The 19,524-nt window shown below is 41.4% G+C and overlaps 1 protein-coding gene across 1 annotated transcript in view; it reads left to right on the forward strand.

Annotated features, from left to right (window-relative positions):
- The window catches only part of LOC100453345 (phospholipid-transporting ATPase IB), a 534,685-nt gene that overhangs the window by 494,903 nt on the left and 20,258 nt on the right, over positions 1–19,524 (forward strand). Inside the window, exons 12-18 of the mRNA XM_063715074.1 lie at positions 157–255; positions 1,544–1,589; positions 2,549–2,589; positions 7,248–7,321; positions 9,558–9,627; positions 11,166–11,293; positions 12,539–12,650. Coding sequence (XP_063571144.1) covers positions 157–255; positions 1,544–1,589; positions 2,549–2,589; positions 7,248–7,321; positions 9,558–9,627; positions 11,166–11,293; positions 12,539–12,650 — 570 coding nt within the window. The remainder of the gene's footprint in view (positions 1–156; positions 256–1,543; positions 1,590–2,548; positions 2,590–7,247; positions 7,322–9,557; positions 9,628–11,165; positions 11,294–12,538; positions 12,651–19,524) is intronic.

Below are 19,524 nucleotides of genomic sequence, written 5' to 3' on the forward strand. Positions count from 1 at the left end.
TATATAGCTAGTTTTTAAAGTAAGGTAATTATTTTTGAGTAACAGAAATGGAACAGAACTGCAAAAGTGTGAACCGTGCGTGACTGCCATAATTTTCTGTTCATGGAGAGGATTTTTAATGTGCCAACTTCCTACTTGTGGTCTCTTATCTTCCAGCAAATTCCAGATGTATCACCAACAGGAAGATATACCACCCTGGTGCCATTGATCATTATTTTAACAATTGCAGGCATCAAAGAGATTGTAGAAGATTTTGTAAGTTTTTGCTTTTGGATAATGAAATCATTGTATGCAGTAGATAATAACTTATGTGTTGCCTCGGGTGATATACTCAAGGCAGGAAATTGGGCTATAGTTTAACCAGCCTCTTTAGATGACTGATGGTATTTTTGCGGGGAGGGAAGGTATACTCAGAGTGTCCTAAATACCTGTACAGTGACACTAAACAGTTCAAACTTTGTTTTCAAATATTAGGTCTCTGGAGGCCCATTGATTTTTATCACTGATGTTCCTTATAGCCTGCTTTAGAGCTTGCCAATTTGGGCAGCAAATGAAGGATTGCTATGTTGTCTAGGATGGCAGCATTGTCTCGCTCTGCCTGAGGCAACTTTACAAGAATCTTCTCCCCTCACAATCATCCTAGTGTATCTCCATGTTCACTGGCTTCAACAACTATATTCCTTTTCCCTCTCTTTCTTGCTCTGTCTCCCCATATATATTTGTGTGTATGTGTGTGTGTATATATATATATGTTTGCGTGTGCTGTCTCTCTGTCTCTGGATCTTCCTCTCCTCCCTTACATACACACACACCTTGATTTCACAAACATATATGCATCTTTCTGGGAATAGGTATGTAAATAAATATAATACAAGTTAAGCATCCCTAAATCCAAAAACCCCAAATCTGAAATGCTTCAAAATCCAAAACTTTTTACATGCCGACATGATGCCACAAGTGGAAAACTCCACACCTGACCTCATGTGATGGCTGCACAAAATTATTATAAACACTGTATGAAGTTACCTTCAGGTTATGTGCATAAAGTGAATATGAAACATAAATAAATTTCATGTTTAGACTTCGGTCCCATCCTGGAGATACCTCATTGGGTATATGCAAATACTCCAAGATCTGAAACAATCTGAAATATGAAACACTTCTGGTCCTGAGCATGTCAGATAAGGGATCTTCAACCTGTACACGTCAAAGCGAATTTACTTTATCAGTAAAATGAAGTTGGCTGTTTTTTGCTGGGTTTATCACACTGAATAATCATTTCAGTCTGATCTAAAGCAAGGAGTAAAAAGTTTTGTACTTCCAAGTGCTAGAACCAAAGTAAAATAATTGAAACTGGAGGAGACCACTTCTAAACTTAGGGAGTGCTGATAGATCACAAAATTATCTAACTGAATTTTACAGCATGAGCATTATTGGCAGTTAGTTTCCTTGTCCCCTGTAATTTCCTGATTGTTTTGTTTGCTATTTCAATTATTCATGTGGAACTTTTGAATGTTAGAACTTTTTTTTCTTTCTGTAACAGAAGCGACACAAGGCAGACAATGCAGTTAACAAAAAGAAAACAATAGGTAAGCTCCCAGGTTGAATCACTTTTTCCAGTGGAAAACTTAAGAATAAGGCCTGCATTTAAGGAATTTTAAATAAGTAGTGAATGGTATTGAGATAAATTGGCAAGATGATCTATAAAATACTTTAAAGAAATAGTAAAATAACAAAAAAATTGAACGTAATTTTAGTTCTAATAATTAAGTTTGAACAGCATTTGTGCATTTTAGAATGTTAGAAAAGGTTGTAATTTTCAGGAACTAGACAGTTTTTATGTCCATAAAAAGTCTAAGCATTCACGTCCTTCATTTATAATCTCTCCTTACTTCCCTCTTTTAGTTTTCATTGTTTTATTTCTACAACATCAATTTTTTGTTTGTTTGTTTAATTTTTTGAGACAGGGTCTCACTCCTGTTGCCCAGGCTGGAGTGCAGTGGCATGATCATGGCTCACTGTAGCTTTGACCTCCCAGGCTCAGGTGATCCTCCCACCTCAGGCTCTTGAGTAGCTGGGGCTACAGGCACGCACCACCACCCCCGACTAATTTTTGTATTTTTGGTAAAGATAGGTTTCACCTTGTTGCCCAGGCTAGTCTCAAACTTCTGGGCTCAAGCAATCTGCCTGCCTTGGCTTCCCAAAGTGTTAGGATTACAGGTATGAGCCACTGCGCCCAGCTGTTCAGTTTTTTTTTAATTGTGGAACAGCAGGCTTTTTTTTTCTTCTGGACTGAAAATAAGTAGATTTCACTTACATACATACATAAACATTTATGTGTATGCATTAATGTATATATGTTACAGAGGTACGTACCATACATTGGTGTTCCATTTTGAGGTAGGGGTGCTGATGTTATGCCATCGTGGCTAAAGATAGGGTATGTTAGAATTAATAAATGGAATTCTAAAAGAAAGCTTTTGGATTTTAGGAAGCTGATTCAATTTATTACCAGTATTAACGAATATTTTATTTTTCTCTTTTTCAGTGTTAAGAAATGGTATGTGGCATACCATTATGTGGAAAGAGGTAAAAACTAATTTTAAAGATGTACCAGTACTATTGGTTTGAAGACGTGTAATGAATTGCTGGTCTTGATTGCAGTATAAAGTTTGTGTTAGTCATAGTAGAGTTTTCTATGAGGTCTACTGAGACCTGATGCATGTTTATTCTGTCCCTTGCCCCTTCTAGTAAGGGCCCAATGTGTCACTTCAAGCTATGAACTTCATTGCTCCTGATTGACATTTCTGAAATCTCAAAGTATTTTCTAGTTTCTAAATCCAATTTGAGAAACATTTTCCCTGGTCCTCTGTTGTCTTAACCTAAGTTAAAGTTTATTTTTGTTTTTAGCATTTGTGATTCTCACTTTTAACATTTTTGGGTGGAAAGGTCATTAACTACAGAGTGGTGGAAAGGGGGTAAGAAACCACCCCGTTTCTTTCTGTTCTAGCACAGCAGTTAGCTGCTCTTAATAGTAGCAAGGAAAGCTTTGCTTCCACGTCCCTGGAAGTATGAGGTTTAGAAGTTTGAAGAATGGTGTGGTTTTTTGGTTGTTTATGGTGATGAGTAGAAAATTTAGAAGAGATCTGCCATACCATCTAGGTATTTTATATCTGATAAAATTAGCTTTTTAAATGAGTGTTTTAGCTGGACCTTCTTAATGGACACAAGATGTGTTGGGGGATGACTCTCATTAGTCCAGCATTCAAAGCTGATTAATATGATTTTAAAAGAAAACGGCTTTTTAGAAGGGTAACTTGAAATAGCTTTTCTTGCTAAACATTTAGTAAACAATGTTTTTAAATGCCTCTTGCAGTCTTTTACATCTGAAAAATGCCCGTGATATGGTAACTGCAGCATTTGCTTTAGTTTTCGTTTTACTTTACTTTGTTTTAGGAGAATCCGCCACCCTTTAAAGAAATTTCTCCTTTACAGTGTTTTACAGTAACGCCTTAACCTTTGCCGCAATCTTAAAGTCCTATGCTGCAAACGTTCATCAACTGCACATTTGGAAAGGTCATGGTTCTTGGTCAGGAGGTTGGGAATTCTTGACTCACAGTGGGAGAAATGGTCCCAGTGCTGAAGGAATTCAGGGGTTCTCCCAGGTGGAAATTGCCCCTCTATTTCTCTAGGGTTCCTCTTGTTACTCACTCCCCAGAAAGGTATCAGTATCAGCTAGAGTGAAGAATGATTTGGATTCAGAGGGCCTGACGTTACTTGAAACAGCAGAAAATGGAGTGATGGTCTCTGATTGATGGTCTTCTGTGGTCCAGGAGCTGACGGCTTTGCAGACTCCTAAAACTCATGACTGTTTCCATTGTTCATTTGGGAGAAAAACAACAATAACAAAGAAACACCGGTTATATACTGTACCACACGCATTTTTATTTCCATTTAAAATGTATTTACTTGGTTTATTTCAGTGGAGCTCCTGGCATGTGCCAGGGATTGTACTAGGCATGGGAAGAATGAAGCGCAGCGCTTCCCTGAAGGAGTTTCAAACTTCAGTGGGCATCCCAGTCACCGTCCACAGGGCTGCTAGAACCCAGATGGCTGGGCCCACTCCCAGGCTATCTGATTCACTGGGTCTCAGGTGGGGGCCCTAGAATTTGCACGTTTAAGCAAATTATTAGTTGAGGCTGATGCCGATGGTGTAGGGAGCACTCTCAAGAACCACAGTTGTCCTGGGAGAGAGAGGCAACTAACCTAATACAGTGCAGTTGCTGAGCTTTGTGTAGGAGAAAGCTTCCACTTTGGGAAGAACTGGGAGGGGCCACCTACCTAGACCCAGTGGTTCAGATCAGGAAAGTCTGCCCTCCAGAGATGCTCTATTGCTCTCTTGAAGGGTGAATCGGGGGTAACTAGCTGCGGAACTGTGAGTAGTTCAGTGTGAGGATGAGAATACAGGAGAGGGCAGAGATGTCAGGCAAGGGGAAGCTGGCTGTCCTTAAGGTCCCCAAAATGATAATAATCTAATCTGAAGTGCTGAAGCTCAGATCTGCTGTCCCCTGGGCTGTAGCTGAGTCACTGGTGAGCGCCAAGAGGCAGCTCTCAGGTGGATCTCGGTGGCTTTGATTGACTTCGAGAAGATCTTTCAGCTACTTCTTCAAAATTAAGAGACTTGAGGAACTCTCTGAGGCTAGAGTGGATTCAGGGATCTGGAGAATTTCTGTTCCCACTGTACTAATTCTTTGAGGGAGTATTGCACACACAAGGAACAATCATGTAAGAACATTAAAACCATTTCCAGGCCGGGCACGCTCATGCCTGCAATCCTAGCACTGTGGGAGGCTGAGGCGGCTGGATCACTTTAGCTCAAGTAGCTCAAGATCAGCCTGGGCAACATGGCCAAAACCCATCTCTACAAAAAAATACAAAAATCAGCCGGGCGTGGTGGTGCATGTCTGTAATCCCAGCTACTCAGGAGGATGAGGTGGGAGGATCACTTGAGGGTGGGAGGTGGAGGTTGCAGTGAGCCTTGATCGCGCCACTGCACTCCAGCCTGGGTGACAGAGCGAGACCCTGTCTCAAAAACAGAAAACAAACAACCAAAAAAAAATTTTTTTTTTCAAGCAAAATCCAAGTAAGTCGTTTCTTATGTACACAAAACTTCTCAGTACTTGGTTACTGGGATAGGAATGTTTCTTTATTTAGAGAGTAAAGATGAGAGAAAGCCATAATTTCTCTTCTCCTCCCACTTTGAATTTAAAAAAATCCACTGCCTTTTTTAATTTGAAAACATGACAAATTTTCTTGTCTAGTGTTTTTTCTTTACTAATTACTTCTTCTGATTTTTATATGTAATTAAACTATTCATATGAAATAGTTTTAATTTAATTTTATTCTTTTTAGATGGAGTCTCGCTCTGTTGCCCAGGCTGGAGTGCAGTGGTGCCATCTTGGCTCACTGCAACCTCTGCCTCCTGGGTTCAAGTGATTCTCCTGCCTCAGCCTCCCAAGTAGCTGGGACTACAGGTACCCACCACCACGCCCCGTTAATTTTTTTTTTTTTTTTTTAGTGAGTTGGGAATTTCACTGTGTTGGCCAGGCTGGTCTTGAACTCCTGACCTCAAGTGATCTGCCTGCTTTGGCCTCCCAAAGTGTTGGGATTATAGGCATGAGCCACTGCACCTGGCCAAAATATTTTTTACTTTTAAAAAACACTTTCAATTCACATAACATCCATTCCTTTTGTACTGGTGGTTGTTAAAACAGCTTTGTGGCATTTTCCCCAGACACTTTAATAAACAACGTAAAGCACCAATAGGATACTTTTCAGTAGATTTACCTTTTTCCCAACAGAAAATTAAACATGGGCACCTGCTAGCTTATAAGATCCGGCAGTTTTTCACAAGTATCGTATCACTTGAAATTCCTGGTTTCTAAGAGAACAGTAACATGGTTAGAATAGGAAATAGAAAGCATAAATGCCCACTTTGAACTTTGCAATTATTACTGTACTAGGAATGGTCTTCTGGTATCATCAGAGAATTCTAATGTCCTTGACCTTCACACTCATGATGTCCTTTCAATTATACTCCCACTGATGGAGACTGACATTTATATGGCCCTGTTTTATGCCAGGTGCCATGTATACTTCCTTAGTCACTGCGTTCACCTTACAAGGCCGGTGGCACTGTTTTCCTGTTTCAGACGTGAGACGCTGGGGCGCTGAGAGGCGAAGCAGCTTGCCGAGATCACAAAGCTAGTACACGGCTATAAAGCTAGGATTGGAGTTAGGCTTGCCTGATTTGAAAGCCCCCGTTCTTTCCACCCTAGTGCTTTCTGCGATGTTACTGAAAGGATCTGTGGACACTTGGCCATGGTGCCATTTTGGAGACTACAGCCCTTTTCCTTGGCTTGAGATCTTCTGTCTAGTGGAGTCTGTTCCCCAAGGTGCTCTCTGACTTTGGCCATGATCCTTTTTCTGGGAATTTCTTGAGGCTGTACAAATCTTCTCCATTTTATGTGGTATATTTCCAGGGGGACTTTTAGGTGCACTTTTCATGTGTGAATTTACTGTTGCCTTTTAATCAGAGGATTGGCCTTCTGTGCAGCTTGCCCAGTTTTGAATCCTGGTTCTAACACTCAGTGGCTGTATTACTGTGATCAAGTTATTTTGTTTTCTGCACCTCAATTTGTGAAACAGAGAAAAATTTATGTGTGTTAACTCAGTTGATCCTTGTAGTCACTCTATGAAATATGTGCCTTTATCCTCATTATATAGATGAGGAAACTGAGGCACACAGAGTTTACATAACGTTCATCATTACACAGCTCGTCAGGGGTGCAGTGGGGATTGAGCCCAGGCATTAGGCTGGCTCTGGTGGTGTGTGCATGACCCTTCTACCCTACTGTGTGCAGCTATGGAAATGCTCAAGTATTTGTAAATGGATGGATAACTGTAAGAAAACGAGATCTTTGTAGCTGTTCTGACTTAGCCCTTTTCTCCCTCTCCCTTTCCTTTTTTATTAAACATCATTGCAAAAAAAGGCAACATTACCAGTGTCTGCATGGAAGCACTTTCCTTTTGTTCTTGTCAAGGAAAATAATTTGGGCTTCTCCATCTTAAACTTCATGGCTTAGTTATATAATAATTTTTTCTCCAAATATTTAAGCACCTTTTTCACCATGTGTGTTTTGTTTCTTTTCTTTCGTGCCCCTCTGTCCTCGTCCCTGTCTCTCTAGGTGGCAGTGGGAGACATTGTGAAGGTCGTCAATGGGCAGTATCTTCCAGCAGATGTGGTCCTGCTGTCCTCCAGGTTAGCTGTGCTAGTGGGCACCTTTTTTGCAATCAATGTTAAGAACAATAAAATATTAAGCAGCGCCTGGGGCAATCTTGAGCAGCCTCTTCCCTTCTACCATCTTCTCTCTGTCCCATTCTTCCATTTCTTGTCATTTGCCTTCTCCTGCCGTGACCCTTGGTTTCTTTCTCACATTCATTCCTTTGTGCTTTTTCTGAACTCTTTTATGTGTATTGACTCCACTTACTCTCCTGGCTATTTGGGGGGTTTTTCTTATTTATAGGGATACTGAGTCAAGAGCAGTGGAGTGGTCCATTCATTAATGTCAGGTTGCAGAATATCTGAGATTTCAGAATCTGTATCCTGATGGGCCCTGCCAGCAGTCTGTCCTGCAGAACCCAGTGCTACACGTTGATAGCTGTTCAAGAACCACAGGTGTTTTCTCAGCGTAATCGTGACCAGCAGATGGTGTTTGCTCTTCATCCACCCATGTTTTGCCCCTTTTCTGTCCAAGTATCATTTTCACATTCTCTAGGTAGTTTTATTCTAGGAAGGAATCATCACTCAGTGCAGTTCTTGACTTTTTTTGGGCTTGGTACACGAAAGTACATAGCTAGGAAAGAAAACCAAAATTAGGGCAAGAATTGACATCTATTCTTGAATTCAAGATTAAATTGTATGACGTTAGGACTATAACTTCCTATATTTATACACTGTTGGGAATCATAGATATGCATGCTGTTTGCATTTTCTTTGATTGCAGACAGCGTTTCTTGTATTGAAGTTAATCACTCATTGGATTTTAAGCCTAAGCATTAATTTTCTGCTTGAGATAATAGATTTAAAAATAGGACTCCAGGCCTATGGAGGGGGAAAAAGAACCAATAACACAGGGCAAGATTTATGTTTGTCCATATTGATTGACAACAAAGAAACTCTTAGAAATATTAAAATATTGATCACTTGATAGTTCAGGCTTTAAGTCTTGGCTGTGACCCTAGAAAATTGAGTGTGTGTGTGTGTGTGTGTGTGTGTGTGTGTGTTTTGTTTTGGAGACAAGGTCTTACTCTGTCACCCAGGCTGGAGTGCAGTGGCTCAATCATAGCTCACTGTAAGTTCAAACTCCTGGGCTCAAGTGATCCTCCCATCTCAGCCTCCTGAGTAGCTGGGACTACAGGTGCATGCCACCATGCCTGGCTAATTTTTAAAATTGTTTTGTAGAGGCTAATTTTTAAAATTTTTTTGTAGATGTTGCCCAAGCTGGTTCTGGAACTCCTGGCCTCAAGCAATCCTCCCGCCTCGGCGTCTCAAAGTGCTGGGGTTACAAGCGTGAGCCACAGTGCCCAGCCAGTTTTTTTTTTTAACTTGGTCTTAATACCGGATTGCTTTAGCTGACGTCATGTTTCCAGCGTGCTCATTATTAGTGTCTGAGTGTGTGCTGTGTGCCGAACAACGTGTTGAGGAGGTTGTCCCACTTAATCTTCCCAATAACCTTGGATAGCCTTCCTTTGTACATGACAAGATTGAGATACAGAGAGACTAAACAATTTGCCAAGGCCATATAGCCCATAAAGGTAGTGCTAGGGGATTTTTACCTAAACTAGTGGTTTTTTAGTTGGAAGAGTCAGGGGGCGGTTAATCACTAACTGTGTGAACTTAGCTAAACTCAAAGATTAGAAATAGGATTATAATATCTGTTATGCTTATTTTTATTCTTCGAGTTTTCTGTCCTTAATGCTAGGTGTTTTGATTAGAAAGTTGGCCTTGAGATTGTAAAAATGGCAGAGAATTAAAGCCTTGCCAAGCCTGTGCCTCGATCCTTCAACTCCTCTGGCTGTTGTTTTCTTCAAAAAATGTGTGTTTCTACTGGCCATGCCTTGGGCAGCCTTTTTGGTCAGGCCCAGCCCCAGACTTGAAGGACTGCCTGAACCCAGTAGTTGGGTCTGAGTGGGGACATCACATGTTTCCCCTTCTCTTTCATCTTCAGTTCATTCCTGTCTTCTTGAGGTTCAGCAGTCATTATGTGGGGCTTACAAAGGCAGATCATCTGGGCAAATCACTCTCTACTGGTGCTGAGTCCCAAAGATGAGTGTGTGTTTCCTTTTTCATCCACTACTCTACTATCGTGGTTATTTATAACAATTTATTTTGAAGGGCCAATCAGCAGACACAGATTCCATAATAGAGATTTTCTAAGCTGTGAACTTGTGGAAAGGACCTTATGAAACTTGGCTCTTTTTTTCTCTCTCCTTAGTGAACCTCAGGCAATGTGTTATGTTGAAACAGCTAATCTGGATGGGGAGACGAACCTTAAAATACGTCAGGTAAAGTCACCTCTGATGACTTGTGTTGTTACGGTAGACACAACTGCAAATGTGGTCCCCACATATCTTTTTCTAGAGAAATAAAATATTCAGCCACAAAGGGTTATGCCTTAGCCCTAAGGGAATCTGTGGGAAGAATATGCCATTTATGATGAGGGAGAATGTATCTGGAAAAAGCAGGCTGCAGCAAACTCTAGGTCATGCAGGGTGCCAGGCCTTCATATAGCATCTTATTGTGCTCTCTGCTGTGATGCTGGAGAGAGGGGACATCTTGATGAAGCTGAGTGGCTGGGAAGGACACAGCTTAGCGGACAAATGGAGCAGAAAAGCTCCAGGTACCCCAGTTTACATCATTGTTGTAATAAAGATTCTAATCCTAGAGGGTGATATAATTAGACACAAAACTTCCATGCCTTAAAGAAAACTATTCTTACCATATATTTAATTCTAGGATGAAGAATAGTCTTTTTTGGTTTTTTTGGTTTTTTTTTTTTTTTTTTTGAGATGGAGCCTTGCTCTGTTGCCCAGGCTGGAGTGCAGTGATGCGATCTCGGCTCACTACAACCTCTGCCTCCCGGGTTCAGGCGATTCTCCCACCTTAGCCTCCCGAGTAGCTGGGACTACAGGTGCATGCTACTACACCTGGCTTAATTTTTATATTTTTAAAGTAGAGATGGGGTTTCACCATGTTGGCCAGGCTGGTCTCGAACTCCTGAACTCAAGTTATCTGCTTGCTTTGGCCTCCCAAAGTGCTGGGATTACAGGCATGAGTCACTGCACCCGGCCAAGAATGAAGAATGGTCTTTAACATATAAACATTTTAAGCATTTTGACACTTAAAAAAAATTTTGCTGCTTAAAGTTGAATTCAGCAATTCTGTCCGTATTCTTTCTTTTCTACTGTAGATATTTGCTTTAGACTTTTTTTCCATTAAAAGAACAGTTACAGCCTGGGCAACATAGCAAGACCCTATCTCTACAAAAAACTTAAAAAATAGCTGGGCATGATGGCACATACCTGTAGTCCCAGCTACTTAGGAGGCTGAGGTGGGAGGATCACTTGAGCTCAGGATTTTGAGGCTTCAGTGAACCATGATTGCACCACTGCACTCCAGCCTGGAGGACGGAGTAAGACCCTGTCTCTTAAAGAAAAAGTGAAGAGCGCTAGATAATGTAAAATATTGAAGGGCTACTCTATTCTATCTTTATGACCAGTGTTAGAGTACAGCTAGTGGATTATGCTTGCTGTAAGGTGCTGGGGTATGTTAATTATTACTTATGCACGGATGTTTCCAGTACAGTGGTGGAATCTTAACTTTTAGCTTCATTACATTCTTTTGCCACTCTCGCATTAGATCGTTGTGGCAAAAGCTACTGGAAAAGTCTGCCTTGAGGGGCTGACAGTTTGACTTGTTAGCCCCCCAAATTATTGTACTAGAGATGCCTTATTTTTCCTTTTGATTAACCATAGGGATGCTGAATGGTGTCCCTAAGCACAGAAGATTGTGTTTGACTTCCTCTTTTGGTTTAATCTTTCAGGGTTTGAGTCACACTGCTGACATGCAAACACGTGAAGTTCTGATGAAGTTATCTGGAACTATAGAGTGTGAAGGGCCCAACCGCCACCTCTATGACTTCACTGGAAACTTGAACTTAGATGGGAAAAGGTATTATATGCCTTTTCTTCACTGTCTTTTAAACTATGTGACTAAGAATTACTGGAGCTTTGGAAAATATGTTTGTTTCCTAGTTTTGTAATATTTTAAAACAGTGAAATTTCATACCCTTTCAATTAATTTAAAGCCTTCCTTAGATTTAAGAAAAAAACCCTGAGCCCAAGGGCCTCAGATGAGGCTCAAAGCATGTGGCATATTCTTTCTGTGCCTACTCTCTGCCAGGCAGGAGAAATGGTTTTAGCTGCATAAAATTGTCCAGAAAAGCAGAGGAGAGTTATCTGAGGTGTATACAAGCTAATACACTTGTTACAGAAATGTGTGCGTGTGTATGTTTTTTTTTTTTTTTTTTGCTAACCTACTTCTAAGAAGCATTTGTTTGTTTTTAGAAAGTTGAATGAAATGAACACTTATTCTTCCTTTAGAATATTCAGTGCCCTCCTGTCTATATTCTGTTATCTTTGTTCTTCTGGCATTTATTATGTTGTTCTGGAGTTGTCTTTTGTTCTGATGTTGGAGAGCAGTTTCTACCTTCTGGCCATGTTTGTCTTGAGCCTCTTGCCAATGCCCCCTCCAACCCTGTAACCCAGCCTCTTGCAATGTCCTTTATATTTTGACGACCCAAGGCTTGGAAGGACCTGATCATAGGAATCAACCCAAATTATTATAAATATGACAACTAAGTGTGACTGCTTCTTGGTTTCATTTAGCATACATAGCTATACTACAGGCTCCCCATTTTGAATTTCTAAATTGTCACTCAGGTCTTTATTTACTCATTAAGTCATCCTTAAAAAAATTCATATAATAGGTTGCTGCTTTTTAAAATTTTACTCCTTTCTAATAGTCTGTAAAATACACTAGATTTATTTTACAAATAACAATAACAATAATACTTCCAATAATAATACTTACTACAAATGAGTAAGCTTCGGTTGTTATTTTAGCAACTTCCTTTCTGGGTATTTTCATAACAGGATCATGAGAGATATAATCCCCTGTAACATTTTATAGAAAAAGCATTTTTTTCTGTAGTGATGAGTGTAAAATAAAGCTTTCTGTGGGTTCTTTTGGGGTAGATTAAGCCAATGGTAACCTTTGTTGTCTGTGTTTCTCAGTGAAGTAGTTCAAATTGGAGGAAAGGGAACATTTGATTTATTGTGGGTTCGTGTTTAAGGGAAAAACTCATGCTTATTTTCCAGACTATCATTAAATATCATTGTTGTTTTTTATTTTTAGCCTTTTTGCCCTTGGGCCTGACCAGATCTTATTAAGAGGTACACAGCTTAGAAATACTCAGTGGGTCTTTGGCATAGTTGTTTATACTGGACATGACACCAAACTCATGCAGGTAAAACATTTCTATGCTGATTTCAGTCTTTTTTTTCTTTCTGCTTTTATTGACTAGAAGGTGGAAAATGCAGATGTTGCATTTAGGAAGTTCAAGTTTGTCTATGAACCTAAATTTGGAAAGAACTGCCTTTATTTTAGTTCCTTAGGTAGTTTTTTCTAGATTTCTGTTCTGTTATCTGATATTTGTTACCGTATGCCTGAACTACAAATGGCCTTTGTTTTCTGGATTAGGGGAACAATCAATTCTAACTTATTCTATCTTCTGGACTTAAGCGGGAATTAGTTCTAACTTTTAAATTTCTCTTTCTACTTCTCCTCTTTATCCCATTAATTAGGATTTTATAACAAATTATCTTATTTAACTGAACTTTAGACACTTTAAAATCAGTTATTTTTGAACTGTTTAGTTTTCATAGACTGAAGAAAAAAGTGAAGTTAAAATGATTTTGCTCTTTTTCCTGTTAATGTTTTTTAAATAATTGTTTGTGAATTTATAAGTCACATTGCTATTATGACATATTTTGCCAGACAGCTTTTGAAATTCTACAGAAATCAGTGTGCCTGTATGTCATTTCTTACATTTGTTTGGTATCACTTGGCATCTTATTTTTGCTAATGGTGGCTATTAATGAGAATTGGATTTTCAGCTTGTCTGTTATTTTGTATAACTTCTAAAATGCACATTTGGCTGTATTTCTTGATTTAAAAATATTCAGTGACCACGTACCAAGTCTAGTGCTAGACCACATGGGTGCAATAGTGAAAGGCCCAGGCTTATCCTCGGGGAGCCAGTCAGGCTAAGGAGTAATATAGAATGACAAAATAGAGAGAGAGAGATACTGGAATGTGTGTCATTACTAAGTGCTGTCAGTGTCTATAGGAGGGTCATTCAACCTAGGCTGGAAGCCAGTCGACTACATGCTAAGAATGATTCCCCTGGCAGAAGCACATTTTAGATATTGAGCTAGGGAAAGGAGACTGTTGTGTTGGTCTCCTCTTTGAGGTCAAATGATAGTCAGATGAAAGAGGTAAGTATTAGAGGAGTTGAAGCAGTAGACCTTGGTGGCCATCCCAGCTAGTAAACACATTGGAGACAGAGAGGAGAGATGGGATTAGAAGGGTTGAGAGACTCCCTGAAGTTGAAGAGGATTGTTGGAGTTGCTGAGTGACAGGCTGATCAGTGGGTGGAGTCTCGTCTTTGTATTTCTGGGGTAGAGAGTTTCTAGCATGGGAGACCTGGGAGTGACCCGTGCGAGTAGGAAGACAAAGGCAGAGCTGTTGAAGGCCATTCGACGTTGACAAGTAAGGAACTGAGAGATTAAGGCATTTGATGGGCCAGCGCTGTGATTTTGAAGATACCATAATGGTGAGGCTGGGCCAGAGAGGAATGCCATGAGCCAGTTGTCAAGTCTTCAGTGAGTGACAGGGAGCAACCGAGAGGTCGGTGGCCTGGCTACAGGGGAGGGACAGAAGGTAGTGTAGCCAAAAGGCGTGAATTTTATGAGTGAGTTTTTTTTTTTTTTTAACATGGCATCCAAGGAATAAAGGTCCAGAAGTATTACCAGGTCTTGAATATACATCCAGTAATGCTACCTTCAGAGGCCAAAGGATGCAGATGTCTACTGGCGCACCCTCTGCTTGGGGGTACTCAAGGGAGTTGTGTCCTTGACTGTGTGAGGCAAGGAGGAGAGAGCTCTTGAGGGAGTGGGAGTACAGAGGGAAGTTCAGGAGCTGGAAAGGTAGGGGCCCAGGTGCAGTGGCCTGTTGCAGAGCTTGTGTGTTGAAGCAAGGTGGGAGGGCTCCATGGCAGCTAGAAAAATGAAGAGTTGGTGAATGCTGAGAGGCAGCTCTTGGGTGGATCAGGATTATTTAGTGTATCTGAGGTGTGCCTTATCCATCCCATTCACAAGGGCTGACTGGAATGCTGTAAGTTTATTGTTTCTGAGCAGCCTGCATATGAAGACTTTATCTTGATGAATAGTTTAGTGCTCTAGCCATGCAAGAACTCAGGAGGCTGAGATGGGTGGATCACTTGGGACCAGGAGTTTGAGACCAGCCTGGGTGACATAGTGAGACCCCATTTCAAAAAAAAAAAAATAGTTTAGTACCCTGCCACCTAGAAAGTATCCTTTAACTCCCATAGTGCAGTGTCAGTAACCCTTGTTGAACGCTTTGGGAGCTCCACTAACCACAAATCACTACTTCTGGCTTTTGTTTTTGTTTTTTTTTTTGAGACAGGGTCTGGCTTTGTTGCCCAGGCTGGAGTGTGGTGGTGAACTCTTGGCTCACTGCAACCTCAGCCTCCCAGGCTCAAGCCATCCTCCCACCTCAGCCTCCTGAGTAGCTGGGACTGTAGTCACACGCCACCATGCCCGGCTAATTTTTGTATTTTTTGTAGAGACGGGGTTTCACCATGTTGCCCAGGCTGGTCTTGAACTTCTGAACTCAAGCGATCCACCCACCTCGGCTTCCCAAAGTGTTGGGATTACAGGCATGAGCCACAGTTCCCAGCCTACTTCTGTTTTTTATGATGAAGTGGCAGACAGATCATGGGTAGCTAGCTCACATTTGGTCAAGGCCCCAAAACTAGTTTTAAGATTGTGCATATTATAAATTTAAGCACTTTCCAATGTTTCTTATACACTGGGTTTTTTTTTTTTTTTTTTTTTTTTTTACAGATTGTAATATTGTTTTTCTAGAGCATACATTGGTAATATAGCTTTTGCTCTAGAAAACCAATATTACATGAGTTAATTAAACTATCCTTTAAAACGCTCCAGTCTTCTCTTCAGTGAGTAAGGCATGCACTGAGTTTGCATTATGTGAGTGTGAGAGGCACTTTTCCTTGCCCCTAGGTGTGAGAAACCTCTTTGCAAGGCTTCTTGCTTGTTGACTGCTCACGTGTAAAATGATGGAAAACCCCAGAAACATCTGTGCTAGACCTGCTGTGCCTTTAGGGCTGAAACAACAGGTAAAAATAATGAGCTTTCAAAAGGAATATAACACACATAGCTGGAAGCCATCCTGTTTGTGAAATAACATTGTTTGTCTGTGCTTGTGCTGCTTGACCACAGAGAGGAGACTCAATTGCTGTCGGGTTCTTCTACCTTTTTTTTTTTTTTTTTAAAGTCTCTCACCTCAGAGCTTTTTGCCCTTCAAGGTTCCTTCAGTTCATGTTTAGTTTACTTGCTTGTAGAAATATTTATGTCTATTATTTCTATTGGTTGATTTAATGGGAAAAAGAGAGATTATCACACTAATTACAGCAAACATAATTACAAGAAATCATGCACTATTCTGAGTGATGCACATGTATCAACTCATGATTCCTCACAACGGCTGGGTAGTGTGTGCTCATTTTACGGATGAGGAGGCTTGCGGCATAGAGTGTCCTAGTAACCCAAGCTTACAAAACCAGTAGGATTCAAAACACAGCCAGTCCCGCCAGGTGCAGTGGCTCACGCCTGTAATCCCAGCACTCTGGGAGGCCGAGGCGGGTGGATCACTTGAGGTCAGGAGTTTGAGACCAGCCTGGCCAACATGGTGAAACCCCATCTCTACTAAAACTACAAAAATTAGCTGAGCATGGTGATGCACGCCTGTTATCCCAGCTACTCAGGAGGCTGAGGCAGGAGAATTGCCTGAACCCAGGAGGCAGAAGTTGCAGTGAGCCAAGATTGTGCTGCTGCCCTCCAGCCTGGGTGACAGAGCCAGACTCCGTCTCAAAATAAATAAATTAATTAATTAAAAATAAAAAAAAAGAACAAATAAACAAAACACAGGCAGTCAAACTCCAGAGTCAATGTAACCCAGGGGTCCCCAAGCCCCAAGCCACAGACTGGTACCAGTCTGTGGCTGTGAAGAACCAGGCCCTACAGCAGGAGGAGAGAGCCAAGCAAGCTAGTGAAGCTTCATCTGTATTTACAACAGCTCCTCATCCCTCACATTACTGCCTGAGCTCCGCCTCCTGTCAATCAGCGGTGGCATTAGATTCTCATAGGAGCGTGAACTCAGTTGTGAACTGCGCATACAACGGATGTAGGTTGCTCATTCCTTATGAGAATCTAATGCCCAGTGATCTGCCACTGTCTCCCATCACCCGCAGATGGGACTGTCTAGTTGCAGGAAAACAAGGTCAGGGCTCCCACTGATTCTACGTTATGGTGAGTTGTATAATTATTTCATTACACACTACAATGTAAGAGTAATAGAATTAAAGTACACAATAAATGTAATGCACTTGAGTCACCCCAAAACCATCCCCACCCAAGTCTGTGGAAAAATTGTCTTCCACGAAACCATTACCTGGTGCCAAAAAGGTTAGGCACAGCTGCTCTAACTAGAATTCCATGGCCTGTTTTCTCAGGAGGGAATAAAATATCTAAGATACAGGTCTGATTTCAGCTTTTTCAAAATCTGACATTTTGACCTGTTTCTATTTATAAGTCCATTACACTGAAGTAGCTGGGTTCTTTAAGAATTTAATGGAAGAATTTATAATGCCTGTAGGAATTTAACATTAAAAGCTCATCATTGGGCCTGGTGTGGTGGCTCACACCTGTAATCCTAGCACATTGGGAGGCCGAGGTGGGCAGATTGCCTGACCTCAGGAGTTCAGGACCACCCTGGGCAACATGGTGAGACCCCTGTCTCTACTAAAAATACAAAAAATTAGCTGGGCGTGGTGGTGTGCACCTGTGGTTCCAGCTACTATGGAGGCTGAGGCACAAGAATCACTTGAACCTGGGAGTCGGAGGTTGCAGTAAACCAAGATCATGCCACTGCACTCCAGCCCAGGTGACAGAGTGAGACTCTGTCTCCAAAAAACAAACAAACAAACAAACAAAACAAAAGAAAACTCATCATTGATCATTGCAAGTAAAAATGTTCAGGGGGTGGGAGTCGGTAGGCCAAGGTTGGCTTTCCACAAAGTGCACATGTTGAAGTTTGAAGTTTTGGGATTGTTCCTCCTCTGTTAGATGAAAGATAAAGTTTTCTAATCCTCCTAATTGGCCAGAATTCAGCCACTGAAAAAGATCAGAAGTCAATAACAAATGGGGTATAGAAATGAGGTTTATGATAATTTTTTTCCTGCCTGTACATTTAGTGAATATTTATTAAGAATGATGAGATCATGCTTAGTTTTTAAGAGTTAGGATGACCAGTCCTGGACCTGGCCTGCTGGCCCTTACGATGAGGCCAGACCTGGATGTGTCGTCTCAGTTGTCCTTGATACAGTATTTGATTGATGATAAGCTGGCCTTTACTAATGGATTTCCATTTAGACTCCTGAGGATTTTTAAGTCCATAAAGGATGAATAATTTAGAGAAATAAAGTAAAAGGGAAAAAAATGGAAATAAAGGAAAAAGCTGCTGTGTTGTTTAGATATTTAAAGGACTTAGCTTTTCAAAATCACCAGTACAATCCCCCAACTCCTCTGCCCCCAAAGAAAACTGTGGGGAAATAGTATTTTTGGTTTGCCAATAGAATTCAAATAACAATTTCAGTGATGTGGTATAAATTTTTCTTGGAGCTTAGGAGTGAATTGCCTTATGTTTTCATCTCAGTTTTATTTTCACATTGTGACTTTATTTGTATTCTTATCTTTGGAGACATTTTCATCCTAGCTCTTTTAATGATCAGATCAATGGAGATTAGTGAAGGAGAATGCTGACTTAACTTTGGCACAAGGTACCATTTTTATGGTTAGTGCCTTACAAACTCTCAGATTATCCAAACTTGGCAAATCGGTGTTGTCTCTTAAAAGTCCGGGCCCAGCCGGGCATGGTGGCTCACGCCTGTAATCCTCCCACTTTGGGAGGCCAAGACGGGCAGATCACGAGGTCAGGAGATTGAGACCATCCTGGCTAACATGGTGAAACCCCATCTCTACTAAAAATACAAAAAAATTAGTCAGGCATGGTGGCACACACTTGTAATCCCAGCTACTCGGGAGGCTGAGGCAGGAGAATCACTTGAATCCAGGAGGCAGAGGTTGCAGTGAGCTGAGATCGTGCCACTGCACTCCAGCCTGGGCAACACAGTGAGACTCCGTCTGAAAAAAAAAAAGCCTGGGCCCATGACTCATGGAAGGAGACCTGCAGGCTGACACTCCTGTGTGAGCCTCTCCCTGTCCAATTCCTGACTTCTGATTTAAGTCAGGAATTATTTCACCTCCAGGAATGGATTACAAATAATTCCCCTGTGGCTTTCCCCTCTTCAGTGTCTCCTTCCCCCACCTGCTGTTATTACTGTACTGGTTTCCTCTGGCTGCTGGGACAGATTTCCACAGTTTTAGTGACTTAAAAAAACATGAGTTATTATGCTGCAGTTCTATAGGTGAGAAGTCTACTATGAGTGGTAGACTCCCTACACTAAAACTCGAGATGTTGGCTGCTCTTTTCTGCAGGCTTCAGAGGGGACTCTGATCATTTCTCTGTCTCCACCTCTCCCTCTGAGCACAATTCGGAAAGGTTCTCCCTTTTGATGACCCTTGTGGTTAGATTGGGTCCATTTGGGTAATCCAGAATAATCTCTCCCTGTCTCACAGTTGTTAATTTAATTTAATCCCATCCGCAAAGTCCCTTTTGCTGTATAAAATAGCACACTCAGGCCAGGCATGGTGTCTCACGCCTGTAATCCCAGCACTTTGGGAGGCCGAGGAGGGTGGATCACCTGAGGTCAGGAGTTTGAGACCAGCCTGGCCAACATGGTGAAACCCCATCTCTACTAAAAATACAAAAAATTAGCCGGGCGTGATGTTGGGCGCCTGTAGTCCCAGCTACTTGGGAGGCGAGGCACGAGAATTGCTTGAACCCGGGCGGAGGTTGCAGTGAGCTGAGATCACGCCACTGGACTCCAGCCTGGGCGA

This window comes from Pongo abelii, chromosome 14 (assembly GCF_028885655.2).
Source record: "Pongo abelii isolate AG06213 chromosome 14, NHGRI_mPonAbe1-v2.0_pri, whole genome shotgun sequence".
Lineage (NCBI taxonomy): Eukaryota > Metazoa > Chordata > Mammalia > Primates > Hominidae > Pongo > Pongo abelii.